Below are 24,973 nucleotides of genomic sequence, written 5' to 3' on the forward strand. Positions count from 1 at the left end.
TCAGTTCAGTTCAGTCGCTCAGTCGTGTCCGACTCTCCGCGACCCCATGAATCACAGCACGCCAGGCCTTCCTGTCCATCACCAACTCCCGGAGTTCACTCAAACTCATGTCCACAGAGTCGGTGATGCCATCCAGCCATCTCATTCTCCGTCGTCCCCTTCTCCTCCCCGCCCCCAACCTTTCCCAGCATCAGAGTCTTTTCCAGTGAGTCAACTCGTCGCATGAGGTGGCCAAAGTATTGCAGTTTCAGCTTTAGCATCAGTCCTTCCAATGAACATCCAGGATTGATCTCCTTTAGAATGGACTGGTTGGATCTCCTTGCAGTATAAGGGACTCTCAAGAGTCTTCTCCCACACCACAGTTCAAAAGCATCGATTCTTCGGCGATCAGCTTTCTTTACAGTCCAACTCTCACATCCATACATGACCACGGGAAAAACTATTGCCTTGACTAGACGGACCTTGGTTGGCAAAGTAATGTCTCTGCTTTTTAATATACTATCAAGGTTGGTCATAACTTTCCTTCCAAGGAGCAAGCGTCTTTTAATTTCATGGCTGCAATCAGTATCTGCAGTGATTTTGGAGCCCCAAAAAATAAAGTCTGACACTGTTTCTCCATCTATTTCCCATGAAGTGATGGGACCAGATGCCATGATCTTTGTTTTCTGAATGTTGAGCTTCAAGCCAACCTTTTCACTCTCCTCTTTCACTTTCATCAAGAGGCTTTTGAGTTCCTCTTCACTTTCTGCCATAAGGGTAGTGTCATCTGCATATCTGAGGTTATTGCTATTTCTCCCAGCAATCTTGATTCCAGCTTGTGCTTCTTCCAGCCCAGCGTTCCTCATGATGTACTCTGCATATAAGTTAAATAAGCAAGGTGACAATATACAGCCTTGACGTACACCTTTTCCTATTTGGAACCAGTCTGTTGTTCCATGTCCAGTTCTAACTGTTGCTTCCTGACCTGCATACAGGTTTCTCAAGAGGCAGGTCAGGTGGTCTGGGATTCCCATCTCTTTCAGAATGTTCCACAGTTTATTCTGATCGACACAGTCAAAGGCTTTGGCATAGTCAATGAAGCAGAAATAGATGTTTTTCTGAAACTCTCTTGCTTTCTCCATGATCCAGCGGATGTTGGCAATTTGATCTCTGGTGCCTCTGCCTTTTCTAAAACCTACTTAAACATCTGGGAGTTCACGGTTTACATACTGCTGAAGCCTGGCTTGGAGAATTTTGAGCATGACTTTCCATCACCTCCACTAGCTTTGTTAGTAGTGATGCTTTCTAAGGCCCACTTGACTTCACATTCCAAGATGTCTGGCTCTAGGTCAGTGATCATGTTATCGTGACTATCTTGGTCATGAAGATCTTTTTTGTACAGTTCTTCTGTGTATTCCTGCCACCTCTTCTTAATATCTTCTGCTTCTGTTAGGTCCATACCATTTCTGTCCTTTATCGAGCCCATCTTTGCATGAAATGTTCCCTTGGAATCTCTAATTTTCTTGAAGAGGTCTCTTGTTTTCCTCTATTTCTTTGCATTGACCACTGAGGAAGTCTTTCTTATCTCTCCTTGCTATTCTTTGGAACTCTGCATTCAGATGCTTATATCTTTCCTTTTCTCCTTTGCTTTTCACCTCTCTTCTTTTCACAGCTATTTGTAAGGCCTTTTCTAAAACCTGCTTGAACATCTGGGAGTTCACGGTTTACATACTGCTGAAGCCTGGCTTGGAGAATTTTGAGCATGACTTTACTTGAAAGATGATGCTGTGAAAGTGCTGCACTCAATATGCCAGCAGATTTGGAAAACTCAGCAGTGGCCACAGGACTGGAAGATGTCAGTCTTCATTCCAATTCCAAAGAAAGGCAATGCCAAAGAATGCTCAAACTACCGCACCATACAATATACCCGAGACTTATTATTCACTTGACAATACTTCCCATGTAATTTAACATGGAAGTTGAACCCAATTAGTGTAATATCTCCCTTTGGGATGTCTCAGGGGCCCTCTGAAGCATCCCAAAGTTAGCTAGAACCCAAAAGTGCTTCATCAGAATCATTCAGGAAGTTTTGTCAACAAATATCAGAAAGGTTTAGAGCACTCAGTCAGATGGGACTATAGGTCACTGTGAAACAATAGCTATTCACTCAGCCATAGTTACAATATAGGATTTCAGAGGCAAATACAGAACAGACCATTTAAGAGGCAAATAAACTTAAATCTATTGTCAAATGCAGTTTAATATCTCAAGAAAACGTTTATTTATACACAAAACTCTTTCCTTGGGGTCCACTTTCCACAAAACCTTTTTATCACTTTCTGTACCCATTTGTTCTCCCATCCTGGAACAGCCAACTCTAAGTCAGACCTACTACCTTTTTCCTTCATAAAATGTAACTTCATTCTTCATACCTTCTTTACTGAACACACACATCTTACTTCCCTTAAGCACCAAGAATTGACCTTTATATTAGCATTCTATAGATTGGTGAACATAAATACCAGTGATAACTTAAAAAAATTTTAGCGAACATCTCAGGATGGCATCAAACATTATTTATTAATAGTCTAAAATCTTTAGTTTTTCTGTAAGTTAGTATTCAGTAGTGAATGTTTCAGAATCTTATTTTATTTGGAAATGACCTAGCTATTCAATAAACTTTTGTTACTTAATTTCTCACAACCTTAGAAATTCAGGTTACCAAAATCTAGAGAAACTGTTTTAGACAGACATTTTTAATCTTAATAGAGTTTATCTAAAAGCTCATATCTCATTTTTTTTTTTGAAGTTTTTTTTACTAGAGGTACCTTTTTTGCCGACAGACTTGTGACAGATATAACAGTATAACAATATTTAACTTATAATAAACCTAGGTACAATGAAAATATGCTTAATGTTAATGACTCTTAGACATGTCTATATTGGATTAGCAAATAAACATTAATACTTGATATTTAATATTGAATATTTACCAGTTCACGTGACTCTGAAACTCAGGTTAATTTTTCTTGTACTTAGAATTGTCTGATTTGTAAGTGCTTGTTTATTTATTTATTTAATTTTTTTAGGCCAATTAAATTAGAACTCACAACTTCAGCAATATTATAAAAAAAAAAACACAAGACACACATTGAGACATACATAAATCCAGACAGACAGACTTTAAAGTCTCTTGTTCCTTACCTGTCGGGGCACTCTGGCCAGTTGTCTGCATCAGGAGGAGACCAGGGACAAAAGGGTCCCTGTTGCGGCAGCTGGGTCTGGTACATTGGCAGGCAAGCTGGCCCCTGAGTACCTCGAGTACCTTTTTAGAAACCCAATTCTAACTGCATTTAGTCTTGATCGGCCGCAAATTCTTCAATTCCTGCCAACATTCCCTGAGTAATAGGTTCTGGGCCATGTCTGTGGTTAGCTGTTGCTTGTTTGCGGGCTAAGTCTTCATACTCAGTACGCCAGAGCAAATATTGTCCAGGCTTTAGCAACCGTTCGCCAATCATAAGGATTCATCCATTTAGCTGCCAAAGCATCAAGTAAAGTTAAAGTGTAAGGGACAGTAGATCCATATAGAGCACAAGCCTGCTTTAATTCTTTGATTAATTTCATAGGTAGGGGTTCCCAAGAAGGGTGTTCATCTTCCCATTCCTCGTCAAATATTACTGGAAAGCAAGCCTCTAAATATGGATCTATCTCTTCTCCCGGTTTAGAGAAGATACGCCTCCGATAAGGACCAAGTGGGGGACCCTTGCCCCTGTATGGTGGAGGGGGTATGGGGAATCGAGATCGCCCCATACTTTTTTTACCCTATTCTGAAGATACTTTAGGGATTTTAGGATCAAATTTTACAGAAGGCCTAACTGGAGATGTAACTCTTAGACTTTTAGGAGCGTCTTTAGCGAAAAACGACCAATCTTCATCAGAATGATAGCGAGCTGCTGCTGCTTCTAAATCTTTCTCATTTTAGGTAGGGGTAGGGGGCTGTTCTTTCTTTTCGTCCCTGCTTTCTACCTGACTATTGGTGTTCATGGCGGCCAGCATCTCCCTTAGCTGTTGATAATTTGGCTTGGAATCAGTACCTTCCTCTCGTTTTTAACTGTTACTCTTTCAGATTCATGAGTAGGATCTAAAGCCTCCCTGATCATATTCCACAAGGAGAAGGTTTCAGCAGGTGATTTTTCTGGCCCATGCAGGGTATAAGATTTCAATTGTTTTCCTACTTTTTCCCATGTTTGTAAGTTAACAGTGCCCTCTTCTGGAAACCAGGGGCATTGCTCTTATACAAAATGAAAGAAAGCCTGTATGCTTGCCTTTTTTACTTTAATACCTCTTTTATTTAATAATTGTAATATCACTCCAATAAAAAACTGTCTCTCCTTAGACTCTCCGTTACCCATAGTGACAGAAAAGAGGAAAAAAAAAGAAAGGAAACTGTACTTAAGCCTTCCCACCTATCCTCACCCTACCTATCTTATGCAGGGGGGCCTGCAGCGCCCTCGGTGGGGTCCTAGCCTCCCTGAAAACTGAACAGTTGGGGGGATTACGTTTGGGTTCCTGTCTTGGGTGCCACCTGCCGAAGTCCCAGCTTCGGTTGAGTCCAGGGATACCCTCAGGATGAGCGGCGTCGGCGAGAAAAGGAAGAAAACAAAGCGAGTCGAGTCTGGGTTGAGTGCTGAATCAAGACTATTTTATTTTTTTACATCAGTGTTTATATACCCTAAACTAGTGCAGTTCTAAAGGGGAGAGTGAGCAAAGTCAGCTTAACATTACATCAGTTTGCCCTTTACAAAACCAGAATGCTTTCCCCATACTTCTCTGTTTACTAGAGTCTTTTTTTATAATAGATACTAATACATTATCTTCTGGCCTTGAGGCCTGTTAACATCTCATGACCTTTTCTTACAAGCTGCTGCTGCTGCTGCTAAGTTACTTCAGTCGTGTCCGACACTTGTGTGACCCCACAGACGGAAGCCCACCAGGCTCCCCCGTCCCTGGGATTCTCCAGGCAAGAACACTGGAGTGGGTTGCCATTTCCTTCTCCAATGTGTGAAAGTGAAAAGTGAAAGTCGCTCAGTCGTGTCCGATCCTTAGCGACCCCACGGACTGCAGCCTACCAGGCTCCTCCATCCATGGGATTTTCTAGGCAAAAGTACTGGAGTGGCTTGCCATTGCCTTCTCCGTCTTACAAGCTAGGTGAATGCAAAGCTGTTTTTTGTAAGCTATTCTTATTTTTCCACTTGCCTTGTGCTAAAAGAAAACAGAAAAGTTATAATTTCGTAAGGTAAAAGTTCAACAGGTTGCAGCATATTAGAAATTTAACACAATGGTCAGTTCTTTTTAGTTACTACACATAGACTCTGCGGCTCCAGTGAGGCAGCCTCTGCCTCGCATTCCTGGTTAAATATTTATGATTGTCTTATGGTTTCTACACTAGGGCTAAACCCTTATTATTCTAAATTCTAACTATAGTAACAATAATTTCTACATCAAGAGCAAAAACACAGCTAGCAAACGTTGATTCAGTAACAACTTCTAGAATAATATTTTTTACATTTTCTAATAGGGCTTCTTCACCCCCCGAAGGGCTCTATCTATTAGGGCTTTTTGTGTGATCAGGTTCTTTATAATATTTATGATTAAGGTGTTGTGATCAGTCATGTGCAATAGTGCCAAGGGCATAAACAGTTGATTTTATTTGGAAAGAGATCGGGGAAGGCCTTCTGCCTGTGTCACAGAAATTAAGGAGCAGTCAGAAAGAGAAGCATCAGAAAGACAGATATCATCTTTAAGGTGAGCGCCGGGGCAGCTTTTTGAAATCCCTGAAGTCCTGATCTGCCTTGCTTGTCAGTTCTTCTCCTCATGACCTTGTCATGGGTGGGATCTCGTGTGCTGGTTCCCGGCACAAAGTATTGGAGTTTCAGCTTTAGCATCAGTCCTTCCAAAGAACACCCAGGATTGATCTCCTTTAGAATGGACTGGTTGGACCTCCTTGCAGTCCAAGGGACTCTCAAGAGTCTTCTCCAGCACCACAGTTCAAAAGCGTCGATTCTTCGGCGATCAGCTTTCTTCACAGTCCAGCTCTCACATCCATACATGACCATGGGAAAAACCATAGCCTTGACTAGACGGATCTTTGTTGGCAAAGTAATGTCTCTGCTGTTTAACATGCTATCTAGGTTGGTCATACTTCCCTTCCAAGGAGTAAGCGTCTTTTAATTTCCTGGCTGCAGTCAGCATCTGCAGTGATTTTGGAGCCCAAGAAAATAGTCTGACACTGTTTCCACTGTTTCCCCATCTATTTCCCATGAAGTGATGGGACCAGATGCCATGATCTTTGTTTTCTGAATGTTGAGCTTCAAGCCAATCTTTTCACTCTCCTCTTTCACTTTCATCAAGAGGCTTTTGAGTTCCTCTTCACTTTCTTCCATAAGGGTGGTGTCATCTGCATATCTGAGGTTACTGATATTTCTCCCGGCAGTCTTGATTCCAGCTTGTGCTTCTTCCAGCCCAGCATTCCTCAGGATGTACTCTGCATATAAGTTAAATAAACAGGGTGACAATATACAACCTTGACGTACTCCTTTTCCTATTTGGGACCAGTCTGTTGTTCCATGTACAATTCTGACTGTTGCTTCCTGACCTGCATACAGGTTTCTCAAGAGGCAGGTCAGGTGGTCTGGTTATTCCCATCTCTTTCAGAAAGTCTCGGGTATATTGTATGGTAAATGTTACTAATACAGACATCCTAGAAACAATTTATATATAAATTCTGATATAGTCAGGTAAAATATTGCCATAATTCTGATTACTATCTTAAAGTGTTGTCACAGCACTAACCAAGTTTCTTGTGAAAATGCTTCCTCTTCCAGAAGATTTATAAAAAGGACTTTTGGATAAATATAAATTTCTGAACTGGGTAAGAAATTAAAGGATTCTAGTTGGGAAACCTGATGACTGTACAAAGGTTGACAAAAGGACAGAGTGAACTGGCAAATATGCTTATAACTTTTATGGTTTATGAAAAATTACTGGTTTGAGCTATGTTTTCCAGATCTTAGGAAACCTTCCCCTCAAACTAATTATGACTTAACAGTAATTTGGTAAAATGGTATTTAATAGACAAATTGAAGCATTTAACATTTTTCTGTATCTGACCCCTTCAGAGACTGGAAACCCTTGGTCTTCCAGTAAATTTATCAGATAGATTAGGAAGGCTATCTGACTAACAGGTACAGAAAGCTCAGTTTTGGAGACCTTAAGAAAGGGAGGAATTCACTCAGATCTGTTAGGCGAAATCTGTGATAAGCCTTTGAGATGACTTTCCTAGCCATGAAAGGTTTTATTTTAAAGTTAAGTTTGAGACTCCATAAAAGTTTCAGCAAAGCAAAAAAGAAAGAAAAGTCTATGATTATATAAATAATCAGGTCAAGTTTATTGAGAACAGATCTGTTTTTAAACAAGTCCTAAATTGGTTATATTTGATAAAAATGAGGGTGATTTTAGGGAAAAAAGGATGTTTCAATGAGTGTTAAACCCCAGTTTGTTAATGGAAGTCTGTATCTACTAAGACTCATTTCCTGAATAGATCTTTGCTGTTATGTGATATTAATGTAAAATTGAATTCTTAAAGAACACACTAAGTTTGTTTCTGAAGCTTATCTCAGTAATCTATCTTTGGATGAAGATCAGATGCCTCATGACCTGCAGGACTAGAAAAAGACATAGTTTAAAGGACTGTCTCCAACCTGGATGGAAGGACTTTTCTATCAGGAGAAACTACACTATGCCAGGATGAGAAGACGACGACATCAGAGGTAGACAGCTTGCCCAAGACGCTGGACCTGATTCGTATGATAATTTATAATGTTTTCTTGGCTTCTTAAACCTCTGCATATAAATCAAATGCTTTTCTATCATAGGCCTGATCCTATGCTAATTTTAGAAATCAATCCAGTTGTCGGGTTTGTGGCCAATTACCTGTATCTAATTCTGGGTTACCTTGGTAAATTTCTGTACTACAAGACTCTAACTGGTTGGCCCTGAGAAAATTTACTTAAAAAAAATGTAATTAATGAAACTGCCCCATCAGATGATATATGGAAAACTGGTGATGAAAAATTAGGCTATCCTATATGGAAATCATTATACTTATGATTCTAAAATCAGCTATAAAATACCAGGAGACAGTAATTATTCTATACAAGATAGGAGCAACCCAAACCCAGGGTATAACCCTGGAAGAATCTAATGACTATACTCAACAGGTACATACTGCACAATATGTCAATACTTTGTCAAAAAATGTTTCTTTGGCTCTAGCTACGCAAGAGGTTATAGATAAAAAATTAGAAATGAAAATAGACGCCCTGGAAGTAAAAGCTAGCATTATCCTGTCACACCGACTATCGGTGGATCTGTGTAACACCCCTAAAGGTAAATGATACAGATTATAACTGGGAAAAAAATAAAAAATCATATTTCAGGTGTATGGATTAGCTCCAGCATTAGTTTATATCTAAGAAAGCTTCACGGTCAGATAAAAACCTTAGAACATTCCCGTCTAGATTTTACTGCTGCAGGGGCTGCTAATGATTTTTTTTGTACCTTTTCTAACTTTATTACTGGAAAAAATATCCTCAGTCCTAGTCCTATTTCTTATTATAATCCTTCCCTGTATTGTCAGAACTCTCCAGCAGAGCACTCAGGAGCTCACGACCGAAATCCATCTGGCTGTCCTAAAAAATAAAAAATGGGGAGATGCCGGGAGCCAGCACGCGAGATCCCACCCATGACAAGGTCATGAGGAGAAGACCTGACAATCAAGGCAGATCAGGAGGACTTCAGGGATTTCAGAAAGCTGCCCCGGGCTCACCTTAAAGATAATATCTGTCTTTCTGATGCTTATCTTTCTGACTGCTGTCTTTCTGACTGCTCCTTAATTTCTGTGACACAGGCAGAAGGCCTTCCCCGATCTCTTTCCAAATAAAATCAACTATTTATGCCCTTGGCACTAACATACATGACTGATCACAACACCTTAATCATAAATAGCATAAAGAACCTGATCACACAAAAAGCCCTAATAAATGCAGAGCCCTTCAGGGAGTGAAGAAGCCCTATTAGAGAATATAAAAAATATTATTCTAGAAGTTGTTACTGAATCAACGTTTGCTAGCTGTGTTTTTGCTCTTAATGTAGAAATTATTGTTACTATAGTTAGAATTTAGAATAATAAGAATTTAGCCCTAGTATAGAAACCATAAGACAATCATAAATATTTAACCAGGAATTTGAGGCAGAGTCTGTAGTAACTAAAAAAGAACTGACCATTATGTTAAATTTCTAACATGCTGCAACCTGTTGAACTTACCCTATGAAATTATAACTTTTCTGTTTTCTGTTTAGCACAAGGCAAGTGGAAAAATAAGAATAGCTTACAAAAAACAGCTTTGCATTCACCTAGCTTGTAAGAAAATGTCATGAGGTGTTAATAGGCCTCAAGGCCAGAAGATAATGTATTAATATCTACTATAAAAAAGACTGTTGTAAACAGAGAAGTATGCGGAAAGCATTCTGGTTTTGTAAAGGGCAAACTGATGTAATGTTAAGCTGACTTTGTTCACTGCACCACTTTAGAACTGTACTAGTTTAGGGTATATAAACACTCATATAGAAAAAATAAATTAGTCTTTATTCAGCACTCAACCAAGACGCAACTCGCTTTCTTTCTTTTCACGCCGACGCCGCTCATCCTGAGGGTATCCCTGGACTCAGCCGAAGCGGGGACTTTCCCTTTCCCCAATAGGTCCATAAATCTCCTTATCAACTGCTTTTCCCACAAATCCCTGCCCAGAGCACCCTGTGTCTGCTTGATTACTTCCTGGCACTAAGCTGAGATAGGAATTTTCAGCTTCTGCCTTGCTCCTCGTAAGCCAGTTACCATCAACACTTACCTATGTGGGCCTAGGGAGCCTGTCCTGGATGGAGGCTGTCTTGGTGGTGATGAGTGGGGAGATTCTGGAATGGAAATTGGGGAGGACCCTGGAAATAGAAAAGGATCAATGGCAAGGAATGGAGGAGGTTTATTTGAGGAAAGGGGGAAGGGTTCATTGAAGCACCGAGGAAAAGTCCAGGTAGGAGATTGGAAGTTTATTTGCGGGATGAGAAATCAAAGTGTACTCCCAGACTAGCAACATCAGCATCACCTGGGGACTTACTAGAGATGCAGATTCTCTGCCCCCACCCCAGATGTTGAATCAGAAACTCTGGGGGGTCGGGGACCATGATCTGTGTTGTAAGGACCCCTCCAGGGGATACTCACATGTGCTAAGCTTGAGAACCACTATTCTCGAGTTACAAGGCCTCTTCCAGGAGTTAGAGGTGTGCATACTATGGAATCAAAAGTCCTGTCTGGGAAGGTATACGGAGGGATATGTCCCAGACTGAGAGGGGTCTACCCTAGTGGACCTCTAGAAGGTTGGAAAACTTTTGTATCCTAGAAGGGGAAAGAGCCTGTGTAGGAGAGTGGAGATGGATCTGCTTCATAAAATGGGAAGGTGGCCCTACCAGGGACTGAGGAAGCTTGACGTTGTAGATCAAGTCATGGTTCAGAATGTGTAGTCTTGAATTTGGACCCCTGGATCCACCACACGAGTTGTATGACCTCACACTAACTAGTACTTGACATTTCTTAGCTTCAGTTTCCTTATCTGAAACATGAGAGGATAATTACTGGCCTTAGTGGTCCAGTGGCTGACTCCACGTTCCCAGTGCATGGGGCCCAGGTTCAATCCCTGGTCAGGAAGCTAGATCCCACATGCCAGAACTAAGAGTTTGCTTGCTGCAACTAAGAAAAAAAAAAAGAACCATACATCCTGCAGGCAGCAAATAAATACCTTCATGCCACAGTGAAGACTGAAGATCCTGCCAGTCAGAGCTAAAACCTGGTGGAGCCAAATAAAACAATCACAGTGACAAACACTGGCCTCTGAAGTTGTGAGGACTGGTTAGACTGTTCAGTCAACAGATAGCTACAGAGTGGGTTTTCTGTGTACAAGTTCTGGGAATTCAGGGGAGAAAGAGAGAGACCTTTGCCCCTTATTCAGAGCTCATAGCCCTAAGGTGAGAGCCGAGCACATAGAAGACGTTCAGCAAATGTAGTTTCCTCTCCTTTGCCAAGGAAAGGAAAGATTCTTCTGGGGAAAATGAAATGACTTTGAACCATGGCAAGTCTGACTTAGAAAGTAAGACTTAGAGAGTAAGGATGTATGATCTGTTTTTGAGAATGAAAAATCACCAATCTATGCACTTGAACACTTGAATCTCATAAGAACCTTCTGAGGTAGATATGCAGTATTTTTATCATCCCCACAACTTGAATGACGCTCAGAGAGGTGGAGAAATTTGCTTCAGTACAGAATTAGTGAGAGCATCAAGGGTAGAATGCACATCTTCCAACTCCAAATTCAGGACATGAAAGGAGTGTTCACAAAATGGGGAGAGGGTGTCCTGTGTCCTAGAGAATGTCCCAGGGACGAGACAGCCTTTAGTAGGCACATGACAGGTGTTCTAACCCAGGGGATTGGAAGCTTCATCTAGGGTAGTGGCTCTCAACTTGGCCCGCTCAGTGGGATCAATTGGGGAGCATTTTAAAATACTAATGCCTGGATCCAACCTTAGAGATCAGCATGAACTGCTTTAGAGTGTTATCTAAGCATCTTTTGAAAATCCCCAAGTGATGCTGAGTCTCAACAAAAGCTGGGGACCACTGCTCTGGGGCCGGGGATGTGAACCACACAGGGTGGAAAGCTGACAGAAGACTTGGGAATGTTGATCTCTGAGGATAGGGAAGTCTGTCCTGAGGGATGGGGACAGAGCATTCCCTAAGAAGGGGAGGAAATTTTCCTGAAAATTGTCAGGTTATATGCCATGGAATGGAGGAGAATGTCCTTAAGCTGTGGAGGTTATGAACAGAGATTGGAGGGTGTCAGTCCTGGAACAGGGTTTCCAGGGGCTTCACAGCAGAGTGGGTAAAAGTGAGGGTTTTAGGGTTTAAGCCCTTTTCTGCTACCAATTAGATATGTCTTCTTGGCACATGGCTTAACCTCAAAAACTTGTGCCTTAGCTTCTTTATCTGTAAAGAGTTCTTGTAACACCTGCCTCATAGGGATACTGTGAGAATTAAATGAGATAATGCAACTATCTGGGGGGTAGCCTATAGAAGAGGATTGACGGTTACCTTGGAGAATGGAGGGTCCTAAGGAACAGTGGTGATGTGGGGCATGGGATCAGAGGAAGGTAGAGAGGGCTGGAGCTGAATCTGTTTGCAACTCTAAGTCACAGGGCTGGGCCTGGAGATATCCTGCAGGGGCCGCCAGGCTGCAGAGAGGCTGGGGGGTGGGGGGTGGCGAACCTGCGGAGGAGAGGTTTGACTGGGAAAGGTTGGGGGCGGGAGGAGAAGGGGACGACGGAGAATGAGATGGCTGGATGGCATCACCGACTCTGTGGACATGAGTTTGAGTGTACTCCGGGAGTTGGTGATGGACAGGGAGGCCTGGCGTGCTGTGATTCATGGGGTCGCGGAGAGTCGGACACGACTGAGCGACTGAACTGAACTGAACTGAACTGAACTGAACTGAACTGAACCTCTGCTGCGGTAAGGAGAAGCCTCAGCAGTGGTATCCCTGGACTCAGCCTCCCCTTCCACCCCTCTTTGCTATGTGACAGGTGGGAACTTAAAAGCTCAGGTCACCTGTCTCAGCTGGCTAACCTACTTACTCCTTGAAGACTGGGGCTGGGGCAGGCTGGAGCCTGGAGGAGATGCCTGAGAAAGGCACAGGGCAGGGGGAAGGCCCTGGAGTGCTCTGGTGTCTTAAAGGTTTGTAGGGTGAGGGTGAGGAGGCACACGTGTGTGAGAAGATGCCAAACACAGTGTTCTGCTCTACGCCCTGGCACACATGTACCTCCAGCATCAGGCGTTGTCTGTCTTAAAGGCCCGAATTTGCCTGGGAGAACCGAGATTTCTACAGTCGGAGATGGAGAAGGAAATGGCAACCCACTCCAGGATTCTTGCTGGGGGTGGGGGTGAGGGTGTAGCACGGACAGAGGAGCCTGACCGGCTGCAGTCCGTGGGGTTGCAAAAAGTGGATGACTTAGTGACTAAATGGCAGTCAGCCGGAGCAGGCTGGGCTCTGGGTACCGGTTTAACCTTGGAGCTGCCTCTGAATTCTCCAAAAGCAGCTCTGTCCCTTTTTGACTGGTCTCCTGGTTCTCAGAGAGGGAAAGGGGAAGTGGGGAGGATGTCCCAAGACTCTTGCTTGGGAATTCCTGGGGGATGCTGAGGTCAAGGGCCAGAATTGAGGGAAATTGATGGGGGGTGGGGGTGGTGCAGACAGGCTGGCAGCTCCACAATCCCTTGATAATGACGGAATCTGCACCCCCCCAACCCCTTCCCGACCACCATTGTATCGTCTGAAATTCAGGGACCTGTCTCCACGGAGCTACTTCAGCTGTCTTCTCCGCCTCGGAGTCGGCCTTGTGCCCCCAATCCCCGGTCCTGGGTCCGCACTTGCGCTCTCTCCCGCACCCGCGCTTCTCTCCCCTTCGCCATCCTCTCTCCCCGCGGGCTGCGGGGCGGCGTGGGCCCTTTAAGAACCGAAGGACCGGCTGGCAGCAGCCTGGGCGAGAGCGCAGTCGCCCGGCGGGTTGGGCAGGACAAGGCACCAAAGATCGGGCTTAGGGAACCGGGTGTGCACGGCCGAGAGGGGTAGGGGCACGCCCCAGTCGCCCCTCCGCAGACTTGTCATCTCTTTTCTGACCTGGGGCTCGAGCCCTCCCCTGTCTCCTGCCCCGCCCCGGCCCCGCCCCGGCCCGGCCGCCGGGTTCGGGAGCCGGGACACCCGGCCCAGTGCCGTAGCCAGAGGCAGGCAAGGAGGACCTAGAGTCTCCATCCTCAGCCCGTGGCAGCGCTCAGCATCTCAGCTCTGCACCAGCCCGGGGCGCCTCAAGGTGACCAGGCTTGCGGAAGATGGGAGGGGAATGACCCCCAATGCGGCGCTTAGTTGGCAGTGTGGGTTTTGAGGCCGCGTGGTGAGCCCGTTTGAGGCGAGAGCCCAGCGCGCGCGGACCCAGGGCTGCCGGCAGGAGGGACTGGCCAGGGCACCTCGCCTGGAGATGGGGAGGGAGGCGCAGCGGGAGGCCCACAGCCTCCTCTTCCTCCGCCTTTGCCTGGTCCATCCTGCGGTCACCCTGCTACCCTGATTTCCTAGCAGGCAGCCTCTGCCTGCCGTCCTTTCTGTACCCCCGCTCCCCGCCCCCCGCGCCCTTCCAGTCCCCAGAGACTGCTGGCCTGCAGGGTAAGGAGATTAGAGCTTCCGCGGGGAGAAGGGAGCGGGTGCGGGCTTCGAGGGGCCCGGCTGGGGCTGGGGCAGCCCGGGACCGAGGAGCAGTGGGAACTGAACGGAGCTGCGCTGGGAGCGGTGGTCGGTGGAGGGCAAGATGCTCTGGAGGTGGGACGTGGGAGCTTCCGGTAGCCGATCTACCCTGAGAAGGAAGCAGGGAGGCGAGGGCACATGAGAACGCAAGGGAGCTCCGAGCCAGGGATGGAGGTCTGCCCCAAACTGAGCAGGGCCTCTCCCTTCAGGCCGGACTTGGCGTGATGGCGGAGAAGACTCTGGAGGCTGTGGTCTGTGGATTACGACCTGGCGCTGTGGCCTCGGCCGTGGCGCTGGAAGACGGGGCGGAGCCCCCCGTGCTGACCACGCACCTGAAGAAGGTGGAGAATCACATCACGGAAGCCCAGAGCTTCTCCCACCTGCCCAAGCGCTCGGCGGTGGACATCGAGTTCGTGGAGCTGTCCTATTCCGTGAGGGAGGGGCCCTGCTGGCGCAAACGGGGTAAGGGAGCAGTCTGGTGGGAACTGTGGGCCATGAGTTGCCCCTTGTGGAACAGGAGGCCTGGGTTTGTCCCCTGTTCTGCAAATCCTGCAGGAGCCAGTTCACTAAAATCTCAGCCCCTCACTTACTCTGCAGACAGCTGAGGTGCCAGGGTCTGAGCTCCCTTCACACCTGTAAGCACCATGGGACTCTAGGTTCAGTGGGTTATTTCCTCTTCTACCTTGAGGCTATCACTTCTGGTCCTTGAGGAGTTGTCCTTCTTTGTTTCGGGTAGAGCTTCTGCCTTCTAGGGTGGATATGAGAATGTCTGGGCTGTGTGGCAGCGGTCTATGGAGCACTGCTAATTTTAAAGGATGTTCTCATTCCTATCTTCTTACTTCATTCTTGCCAAAGTTCTCCGAGGCAGGGAGGGTGAAGGGTTGGTAGGACAGGTGACATCTTGTTGTTTAGTTGCTAAGTCTTATTGGACTCTTTTGAGACCCCATGGACTGTAGCCTTCCAGGTTCCTCTGTCCATGGGATTTCCCAGGCAAATTGGACTGGGTTGCAATTTCTTTCTCCAGATTTGCCCAACTCAGGAGCAGAACCTGGGTCTCCTGCTTTGCTGATGGATTCTTTACTTCTGAGCCACCTGGGAAGCCCTCTCTATGTTGCTAATATGAAAACTGAGGCCCAAAGAAGTTGAGTAACTTGACTGATGTCACACAGCTAACAAGTGGCAGTGTGAGGACCAGAAGTCAGGTTTCCCAGCTCTCCTTGCAGTGTTCCTTTCTCTCTCTTATCTTCCCTGTTAAGCATTCCCATCTCCACTGCTTCTCTCTTTAGGCCAGGTGAGTAATGGGATTGCCTGCGGCTCCAAATTCTCTGAATCCTCACCATCTCCCACCTTTTGCCCCTCACCCCTTCCCCCTGCCCTGGGCAGGTTTAGCTGGGAATAGAGAAGCTGGGGTTTCCCCAGAGCCTGGGTGTGGATCAGGGGTGGCGCTGGGACATTCTTCCTGAGGTTTAAGAAATGTTTGGGGTGCTTCAGAGCAGAGCTGAGCCTGCACTCTCTCTGTACTCCCTACCCTCACTCCCATGAGCGATCAAAAGAGCACAGGGTCTGAGTCACTAGGATTTGAGATATCTGGGCTCTCTGATCAGTGCCCTCGGTCCTGAGGCTAGTTTGGGGCACAATCAGGAGGGACCTGTTATTTCCTTAACCCTCAGTTTTAAGGACTTCCCTGGTGGCTCAGACGGTAAAGAATCTGCCCGCAATGCAGGAGACTGGGGTTCGATCCCTGGGTTGGGAAGATCCCCTGGAGAAGGGAAGGGCTACCTACCTCAGTATTCTGGCCTGGAGAATTCCATGGACAGAGGAGTGTGGGTGGTACAGTCCATGGGACCGCAAAGAGTTGGACATGACTGAGCAACTAACACTTTCAGTTTTAGGAGAAATGAAAACACAAAAGAAGTGTCTAGATGGGCCAACTCTCTGGTGGCTTCAACTCAACTCACCAGCCACAAATGGGCACCCCAACCAGGTCCTGCCCTCCTTTGCCCTTGCCAGCCCCATTCTGTTCTACTGGCCATTCTGCCATCTTTTGCATCCCTTGTCCCTCTCTCTGCCCTCTGTACTCCTCTCTCTGCCTGCTTTTCTCACGTGAATCCCTGTCCCTTTCTTTGGAGGACAGAGAGCGATTAGAGGCAGTGGTAAAGAATCTGCCTCTCGATGCAGGAGATGCAGAAGACATGGGTTTGATCCCTGAGTTGGAAAGATCACCTGGAGAAGGAAATGGCAACACACTCTAGTATTCTTGCCTAGAGAATCCCCATGGACAGAGGAACCTGGTGGGTCACAGTCCATGGGGTCACAAAGAGTTGAACACGACTGAGCACGCAGGCACATTCATTCATTTCAAGAGGAAAAAGAATAAGGGACATGGAGAAAGGGAGATTCTGACTTTCCCAGCTCAGAATTTGTCACCTGCCTCTCCTGATTATATATGACATTTCTTGATATTCAAAGCACTTTTCTATTAATTATTATTAATCTCACTTAATAGTCATAATAACCTTATTTTGTCCTTGGGAGGAGATACTACTATCCTTATATTACAGATGAGGAAATGGAGGCCCTGAAAGAGTAAGTGACTTCATAAAATTGCAAAGAGAGTTATGGACGGAGGCAGAACCAGAACTCTGGTGGGTCTCCATCCTGAAAGCCTGGGAGGCGGGCCCTTCCCAGGTTGAGCAGTTGGAATCCAGCAGGAGTCCCAAGACATGGGTTCTTAGCCACTTGTAAGCTGCGTGATCTTGCGCAGACTGCCTACCCTTTCTTGCTCTCACTTTCCTCACCTATAAACAGGGATGATAAGAATACCCACCACATGGGCTTGTGCAGCTCAGTTGAGATGTTAGCCATGAAAATGCTTTGTGAAAGGCAAGCGTTAAGATGATTTTGAATTCAACGTCAGAGTTCAACAAGTGCTTTTTGGTGATTAAATGAGGGGAAGGTTCATCATTGCCAATTTCTTCCCCTGCCCAAGAAATCACTTCTTATGAGTAGCTCTGAGAGGCATATGCTGGTGTGCAAAACCGCACGTCTCTCTGATGGTGACGATGACTGAAGCAGAGGGTTGGAATTCATGACGTCCCTTCCCAAGTAAAGAACTTGCTATGTGACCTTGGGTGTCACTGGATCTCTGGGTCCTAGCTGCCTCATCCGTGTTGCTATAGCAGTGACTGAGACAATGAGCTTTGTAAACCAGAAAGCACCATCCAGGCAGTTAGTATGATCAGGATCCCACAGTGGGCACCAGAAGATCCCCTGTCTGATGGAATGTGTTCAGAAGGACAGCTGGGTGCTGTGGAGGGAGGGTGAAAGATCACATCCCTTCACTGCCTCTGCTAAGGAGGTAGAATGGAGAGGGAACTGGGCTCCACAGGGGACGGAAGAGAGTGGTAGTGAGTGTTGGCTGGTAGGGATTGGTGTTTCAACCTCACTGAGGCAGGCCTGTAAGCAGGGCAGGCAAGGCCAGCCTCCTTGGCTTCATCTTTCCTCTCCACCCCCTTGTCTCGGCAGTTGACTCTGTGGAATCTCTGCCCTGTGCTCCCTGGATTGTATTACATATATGTTGTTATACAGCGATGTTTTCCTCCCAGAGCCTGGAAAGCCTCTGCCTTCCTTTTCCATTTTGAAATGCTGCTCATTCCTCAACACTTAGCTCAAAGCCACCTCTTCCATGAAGTCATTCCTGATTTTCCCCTTGTCCCTCTACCCTCATCAGTTCTATTTTCTAAATTCTCATTGCACAAGACTTATGCTTCTATGATAACCCTTACTTGATCTTTCTTCAGATCTATAGATGATTTCTGTTTAAAAAATTACTCGTTATTTATGTGACTACTGGGTCTTAGTTGCCACACGTACTATCTTCAGTCTCCATTGTGGCATGCGGGATCTTTAGCTGTGCCATGCAAACTCTTGGTTGGGACATGGGGGATCTAGTTCCCTGACAAGGGGTTGAAACTGGGCCCCCTGTATTGGGAGTGCAGAGTCTTGGCCACAGGATCACCAGGGAAGTCCCCATAGATGTTTTCTTGTCCATCTCTTTTACCTGGACTATCACTGTCTTGAGTGCAGGAACTGTCTTCCTCTTTTTTTTGATTGAGTGTCTGATACAGTGTTTGGAATATAGTGTATATCAATAAGCATTGTCACATGGAATTGACATTAAAATGTCACTTGCTTTTAATGTGCTCTATGTACCAAGTACCGTGTCATGTACTTTACATATATATATATATATATATATATATATTTCTTTATTTATGGCTGTGTTGGGTCTCTGTTGCTGTGCAGTCTTTCTCTAGTTGTGGCGAGCAGGGGCCACTCTCCAGTTGCCGTGCGAGGGCCTCTCATTGCGGAAGCCTCTCCTGTTGCAGAGCACAGGCTCCAGGGTGTGCAGCTTCAGGAACCGTGGCACATGAGATCAGTAGCTGTGCACAGGCTTAGTTATTCTGTGGCATGTGGGATCCTCCCAGTACAGGAATCGAACCCATTTCTCCTGCATTGGAGGATTCTTTACTGCTAAGCCACCAAAGAAGCCCTACTTTACATATATTATCTCAATGAACCTTTACAGCAACCCAGTGAGGTAGATAGTATCTATCTCACAATGAGGCACCTTACAAATGAGGCACCTGGAGCTCAGAGAGGTTAAGCAACTTGCCGCAGGTCACACAGCTAGCTGGTAGGTGTGGAGTCAGAATTTGAATACAGATCCAACTGACTCCAAATGTGTACTCTTAATGCATATGCTGCCTCCCAGTGAGTGAAAGGTGAGATTTTACTGGGCCACATTAGGGGCTGCAGAGATAAGCCTGGTGGGGAGACAGAGCACGCTGATGAAGGACTTTTAGAAGGAGGCCAAGGCTCTGAGAGCACACATTCAGAACACTTACTGAGCATCTAGTACATGCCAGCCAATCTGCTAAGGTTACAAAGATGAGTCACACATAGACCCTGTCCCCAAGGAGCTGACTGACTAAGAGGCTGGTGGAGGGGGCTGAGGGGCAGGCACCTCAAGGAACAAACACACTGGCATATGAGAAGTGCCGTGGGAATACAGGACAGTTAGCTGGCTCAGACTGGAAGATTGGAAACGTCTTCCTGGAGTGGGTAAGAGAGTGACCGCCGTGTTTGTAGAAGAGAAGTAGGGTCTTCTGTTGGTTCCCCTCTCCATACCCATCCATCGGATGTGGGGGTTTTCCCAAGGCTTTCAGAAGAGCACTGTCACGTTGGGTACATTGACATTAGTGGTGGTTGCTTCTAGGGGCACAGAATGAGAGGGTACAGGTCATCATGGGTGCTTTGAGGGTCACTCTGCCATCCTAACCAAGTCACAGTGGGTAGAGACTGCTTAGTTCACTGATAGCCATGGCTCCTAAGAGTTTGAGGTGTCTCTGTTCATTGAAGCGCTGATCAAAAGTTCCTCCCTCCCTCCCACATTGCAGGTTATAAGACCCTCCTTAAGTGCCTATCAGGTAAATTCTGCTGCCGGGAGATGATTGGGATCATGGGCCCCTCAGGGTCTGGCAAGTCCACACTCATGAACCTCTTGGCAGGATACAGGTACGGACAAGGCTGGGGTAGAGTGGGGGCAGGGCCCAGGAAGAGAGGTACCCTGGGGAGCACGGAAGAGGTTCTGAAGTGACCCTGACCTCCATCCCTAACTGATGTTCCTGCAGGGAGTCTGGAATGAAGGGGCAGATCCTGGTCAATGGGAAGCCGCGGGAACTGAGGACCTTCCGCAAGATGTCCTGTTACATCATGCAGGAAGACACCCTACTGCCACACCTCACGGTGCTGGAAGCCATGATGGTGAGAGCTGGTCAGCCATGGCCTCCTCCCAGTCCCCCAGGCGCCTGCTATCCCCACCCTTTCCAATGGCCAAGGGGCCAAGGCCGTGCCGCCCCCCACGCATATCTGATCTGCCCCATCTCTGGGCCCCAGGTCTCTGCTAACCTGAAACTGAATGAGAGGCAGGAGGTGAAGAAGGAGCTGGTGAGTCGGGGGTGGGGGTTGGGGTGGGGGGGGGGAAGGCAGCTGCCCTTCCCAGGCCCCGAGGTCTGGGCTGCCCTCGATTCGGGTGGGAGGAGAGCGGTGGCCAAGGCTGGGACGCTGGGTTTAAGGGAGATGCCTATTTAAATTGGGGTGGTGGCCAAGTGGTTAAGACTCCACACGTCCCTTGCAGGGGTCCCAGGTTCCATCCCTGGTCAGGGAACTAAGATCCCACATGCCGTGCTGGGTGGCCAAAAAAATAAAACAATTTGACAAAATTTTTGAATAAATAACTACATCAGGGTGGTGCTGGGGGGAAGCAGAGACTCTGGAGCTGACCTGGGCTGGATGGGGGTGCCGGGCCAGGTGGCGGAGATCCTGACGGCGCTCAGCCTGCTGTCCTGCTCCCACACGAGGACAGCCCTGCTCTCTGGGGGGCAGAAGAAGCGCCTGGCCATCGCCCTGGAGCTGGTCAACAACCCACCTGTCATGTTCTTTGACGAGCCCACCAGGTAGTTCTCCCCTCCTCTCCTACTGGGCTGCCCCCTCCCCTCAGCCCAGAGCCAGAACTGGAGGCTGCATCTGCTCCACTGCTGGAGAGCAGAGCACGTGTTTGCAGCCTCCTGGGGCCAGAGAAGGGCTCCCCCCCTGCCAAGCCTGGTGCCTAGCAGCCCTATCCTTCACCCTCGCAGAAATCTCCATGTCCTCCCTGACTGATTCTCCCCCACAGCCAATCAATCACAGAGCCTTGCTGAGTCTGCCTTCTTCCTCCATCTCTCAGATTCACCCCACCCCTATTCTTAGTGCCAGTGCTTACATTCAGGACATCATCCACTCTTGCCTGCATTTCTGCAACTGACTCCTCTCTCCTCGTCTCCAGTCTCTCCAAGCCCACCTTCCTCCACACTGCAACCAGAGTGAACTTTCTCAAACACAAGTCTGGCAATACTCACTCCTCTGCTTAAAAAATGCAACAATTCGCATTTGCCCCCAGAATAAAGGCAGACGACTTACAAGGTCCGGGGCTGAACCTCCTTCTCTGGCCTCGCATCTTGCTTCACGCTGTCTTGTGTTTTATGCTCTAATAAGATTGAATCGCTTATTATTCTCTTCGTCAAGCCATGTGTCCCATGCCTCTGAGCCTTGCACATGCTGTGTCTTCTGCCTGGAATGCCCTTCACCACTGCACCCGTCCTTGCCCCCTCACTTGGCTTAGCTCTTTCTTCTGCCAGACTCACTCAGGAACCTCCTCTGACTCCTGTCCCAAACCTTTGTACAGCGGAGGTGAATTCTCCCCTACTTTTCACCCCCTGTTTCTACAGCATGGTCCACATTGGCTCAGATGATCTGTGAATTTCTCTCTCTCTCTCCCTTCCAACCAGAGTCTATGTCTTATTTATTTGTCCTTGTAATCCCAGTGGCTGGCATTCAACAAGTGCTTAATAATTGCGTGTTGCACCTAACCGTAGTCTGGGCTTCTTGGTACCTCCAAACGCCCGAATCATACAACGTGGATGGGATATAGGGGTGGCCAGAGTGACCCCCTTCCTGCCAGCTCCCTCGCCCTCATAGCAGCTGCCCCATCCAGAGACTCCCTTGGCCATACCCACCTCACCCTGCCCCCTGGTGGCCTCTCTCTGGACAGTGGGCTGGACAGTGCCTCCTCTTTCCAAGTGGCGTCCCTCATGAAGTCCCTGGCCCAGGGGGGCCGAACCATCATCTGCACTATCCACCAGCCCAGTGCTAAGCTCTTTGAGATGTTTGACAAGGTGAGGGTCTCTGGGACTCAAAGGTGACTGGCCAGCGATGGGGAGAGGGCCGGCGGTCAGTCAAGGTGTGGTGGGACCTGCCTGACCCACTCGTGCTATTTTCCTTGCCCTTCTTTTTCCGCCTCAGCTCTACATCCTGAGCCAGGGTCAATGCATCTTCAAGGGCATGGTCACCAACCTGATCCCCTATCTGAAGGGGCTTGGTTTGCACTGCCCCACCTACCACAACCCGGCTGACTTCAGTGAGTAGGGGCCTGGTGGTCTAGGCTGGGATATGGTGGCGGGCCAAACCTAGGGGTCCAGATCATGTACTTGGACCTCCCGGGGGCAGAGATCTCACTGTCACCTGCCTTCCACACACACTCAAGGAAGGGCTGGCTTGCCCTTGGGAAGCAAGGAAAGATCTTAGCTGAGTGCACCCCCTCTGTGTCCCCCAGTCATCGAAGTGGCCTCTGGCGAGTATGGAGACCTGAACCCCCTGCTGTTCAGGGCTGTGCAGAATGGGCTCTGTGCCATGGCAGAGAAGAACAACGGCCCTGAGAAGAATGAGGTTCCTGCCCTCTGTCCCCCTTGCCCTCTGGTGAGTAGGTTGAAGGGAGCAGGATGCGGAGGTGGGGAGGGAAGACAGGACAGTGGACATGGCCCAGCCAGAGAGGCTGTGCCCCAGAGGCATCCCAACCACTGGGTACTAGAAAGAACCCAGGACTTGGAATAGACCTACTATTAGCTGTGTGACCTCGGGCCCATTACTTAACCTCTCTGAGCTTCGTCTTTCTCTTTCATTTTTTTGTTCAACAAACTCTTTACCAAGCACCTGTAGTGCCACCTGGTAAGCAAGGTTGACTCTGTCTCTGGCCTCATGGCCAGTGTGGTTTACTGTCATCTTTAGCTTGGGGGTGATGATACTTATTTCACAGGCTTATTGGGAGGACTAATTAGATTAGTCACACAAAGCTCTTCCTACTCTAGCTGGCTCTTTTCCTTAAATGAGATACTGTGACCCCAGGGGACTAGGAGGGTTATTGTTGCTGTTGTCATCATCCCATTGTTAAAAACATTATCGTGAAACTGGTTGCATAAAGGTATAATGCCCTTAGGATAAATGTATTCAATGGATTAAAATTTCCCCAGAATGACTGGGGAACTCCCTGGCAGTTCAGTGGTTAGGACTCTGTGCTTTCATTGCCTAGGGTGTGGGTTCAATCCCTGTTTGGGGCACTAAGATCCCACAAGCCCCGCAGCTCAGTCAAATAAAATAAAGTTTAAAAATAAACAACTGGTCTATTAGTAGCCACCACAGGTGTCCTTGACTCCCCTTCGGTCTCCTCCCTCCCCACTTCTGTTACTCCCTCTTTGTGTCTTTCTGAATCTCACTCTGATTCACACCTCTAAGGCCAGCTTCCAGGTACCCAGCTCAGTGGTGGAGAATTCTGGAGGACCCTTGTCCCTGGGGACAGGCTCAGGGGTTTTCCCACCGACTGAGCTGGCTTCGTGGTGGGTGGGTGGGGTGGGCTCACCTGATCCAATTTCCTCTCCCCAGGAAGTGGATACCATTGAAAGCCACACCTTTGCCACCAGCACCCTCACACAGTTCTGCAACCTCTTCAAAAGGAGCTTCTTGTCCATCCTCAGGGACTTGGTAAGACATCAAGTTGGAGGAGGGGGAGGCTGGTGTTGGCCTGGCCTTGTGTGTGTAGGATACCAGCAATGGAGATGGTGATGGGGCCCTCTCCCAGTGCTCCTGTGGTTCTCTGTGCCTGTGAGGGCACACCCACGTTCCTAGGCAAGTGTGACTCACCCATCCCTAGCCTGTGCTCCATCCTCTCTCCTCATGATCATCCCTCACACAGGTCCTGACCCACGTGCGGGTCATATCCCATGCGGTGATTGGCGTGCTCATCGGTCTCGTCTACCTGCAAACTGGCAACGATGCCAACAAGGTCTTAAACACCACCGGCTGCCTCTTCTTCTCCATCCTTTTCATCACGTTTGCCGCCATGATGCCAACTGTGCTCACCTGTGAGCTGAGATGCCCTGGGCATGGGCAGGTGTGGGGAGCACGGGGTAGGGTCAGGTGCTATGCTTCATCAGCCTGTGTCTTCAGTCCCCTTAGAGATGGCAGTCTTCCTGAGGGAGCATCTCAACTACTGGTACAGCCTCAAAGTGTATTTCCTGGCCAAGACCATGGCTGATGTGCCCTTCCAGGTGAGCCTCTTCCTCCTACCTCCCTGCTGCCTCCCTCCTGGCTTGCTCCTTCCATCCTTGCTTCCTGGCCCCCCTCAACCTTGTTATGTGCCATCCTTTCCTTCACTTCTACTCACTTAGCAAGAGGTGGTGAATACCAGCCATGCACCAGGCGCTTTGTCAGGTACTGGGGATGTAGCGACGAACATGACGGAAGTAGTCTTGACCTCATGGACTTTATGTTCCAGTGGGAATGAGAGGACAAACAACACTTGATGGAAATAATAGCCCTACAAATGACTCTTACTCAGGGCAATAGAGAACAGCATGGGCTCTGGAGCCTTGCTGCTCCTTGTTAGCTGTAAGACACTGGGCAAGTCACCTAATCTCTCTTTGCTTCAGTGTCTCCATTTGTAAAATAGAATGAAGATAATCTCTACCTTGGGATTTTTTATGAGAATGAAATGAGTCAATACAGGTAAAGTCCTTAGAATAGTGCTTGGCACATACTGAAGTACCCAGTAATGTTTGCTGGGTTTGACTGTTATGGCCACCACCACCCTCTTCCAAGCACCAGAGTCACCGATG

The 24,973-nt window shown here is 47.5% G+C and overlaps 1 protein-coding gene across 3 annotated transcripts in view; it reads left to right on the plus strand.

The window, feature by feature from the left end:
* LOC129554417 (ATP-binding cassette sub-family G member 4) overlaps nt 1-24,973 on the plus strand; it is a 67,822-nt gene that overhangs the window by 34,387 nt on the left and 8,462 nt on the right. For 2 of the 3 annotated variants that reach the window (XM_088842999.1, XM_088843000.1), the window contains exons 2-12: nt 14,636-14,888; nt 19,886-20,003; nt 20,120-20,252; nt 20,385-20,435; nt 20,799-20,944; nt 22,078-22,201; nt 22,329-22,443; nt 22,639-22,781; nt 23,742-23,840; nt 24,052-24,220; nt 24,306-24,406. In XM_088842999.1, coding sequence (XP_088699125.1) covers nt 14,636-14,888; nt 19,886-20,003; nt 20,120-20,252; nt 20,385-20,435; nt 20,799-20,944; nt 22,078-22,201; nt 22,329-22,443; nt 22,639-22,781; nt 23,742-23,840; nt 24,052-24,220; nt 24,306-24,406 — 1,452 coding nt within the window. Of the gene's footprint in view, nt 1-14,635; nt 14,889-18,759; nt 19,119-19,885; nt 20,004-20,119; nt 20,253-20,384; nt 20,436-20,798; nt 20,945-22,077; nt 22,202-22,328; nt 22,444-22,638; nt 22,782-23,741; nt 23,841-24,051; nt 24,221-24,305; nt 24,407-24,973 lie in introns of those variants that run through there. The other variant, XM_088843001.1, reaches the window with a different exon arrangement.

Source organism: Moschus berezovskii, chromosome 14 (genome assembly GCF_049115385.1).
Source record: "Moschus berezovskii isolate FMDL1 chromosome 14, NW_MosBer_1.0, whole genome shotgun sequence".
NCBI classification, from domain to species: Eukaryota; Metazoa; Chordata; class Mammalia; order Artiodactyla; family Moschidae; genus Moschus; species Moschus berezovskii.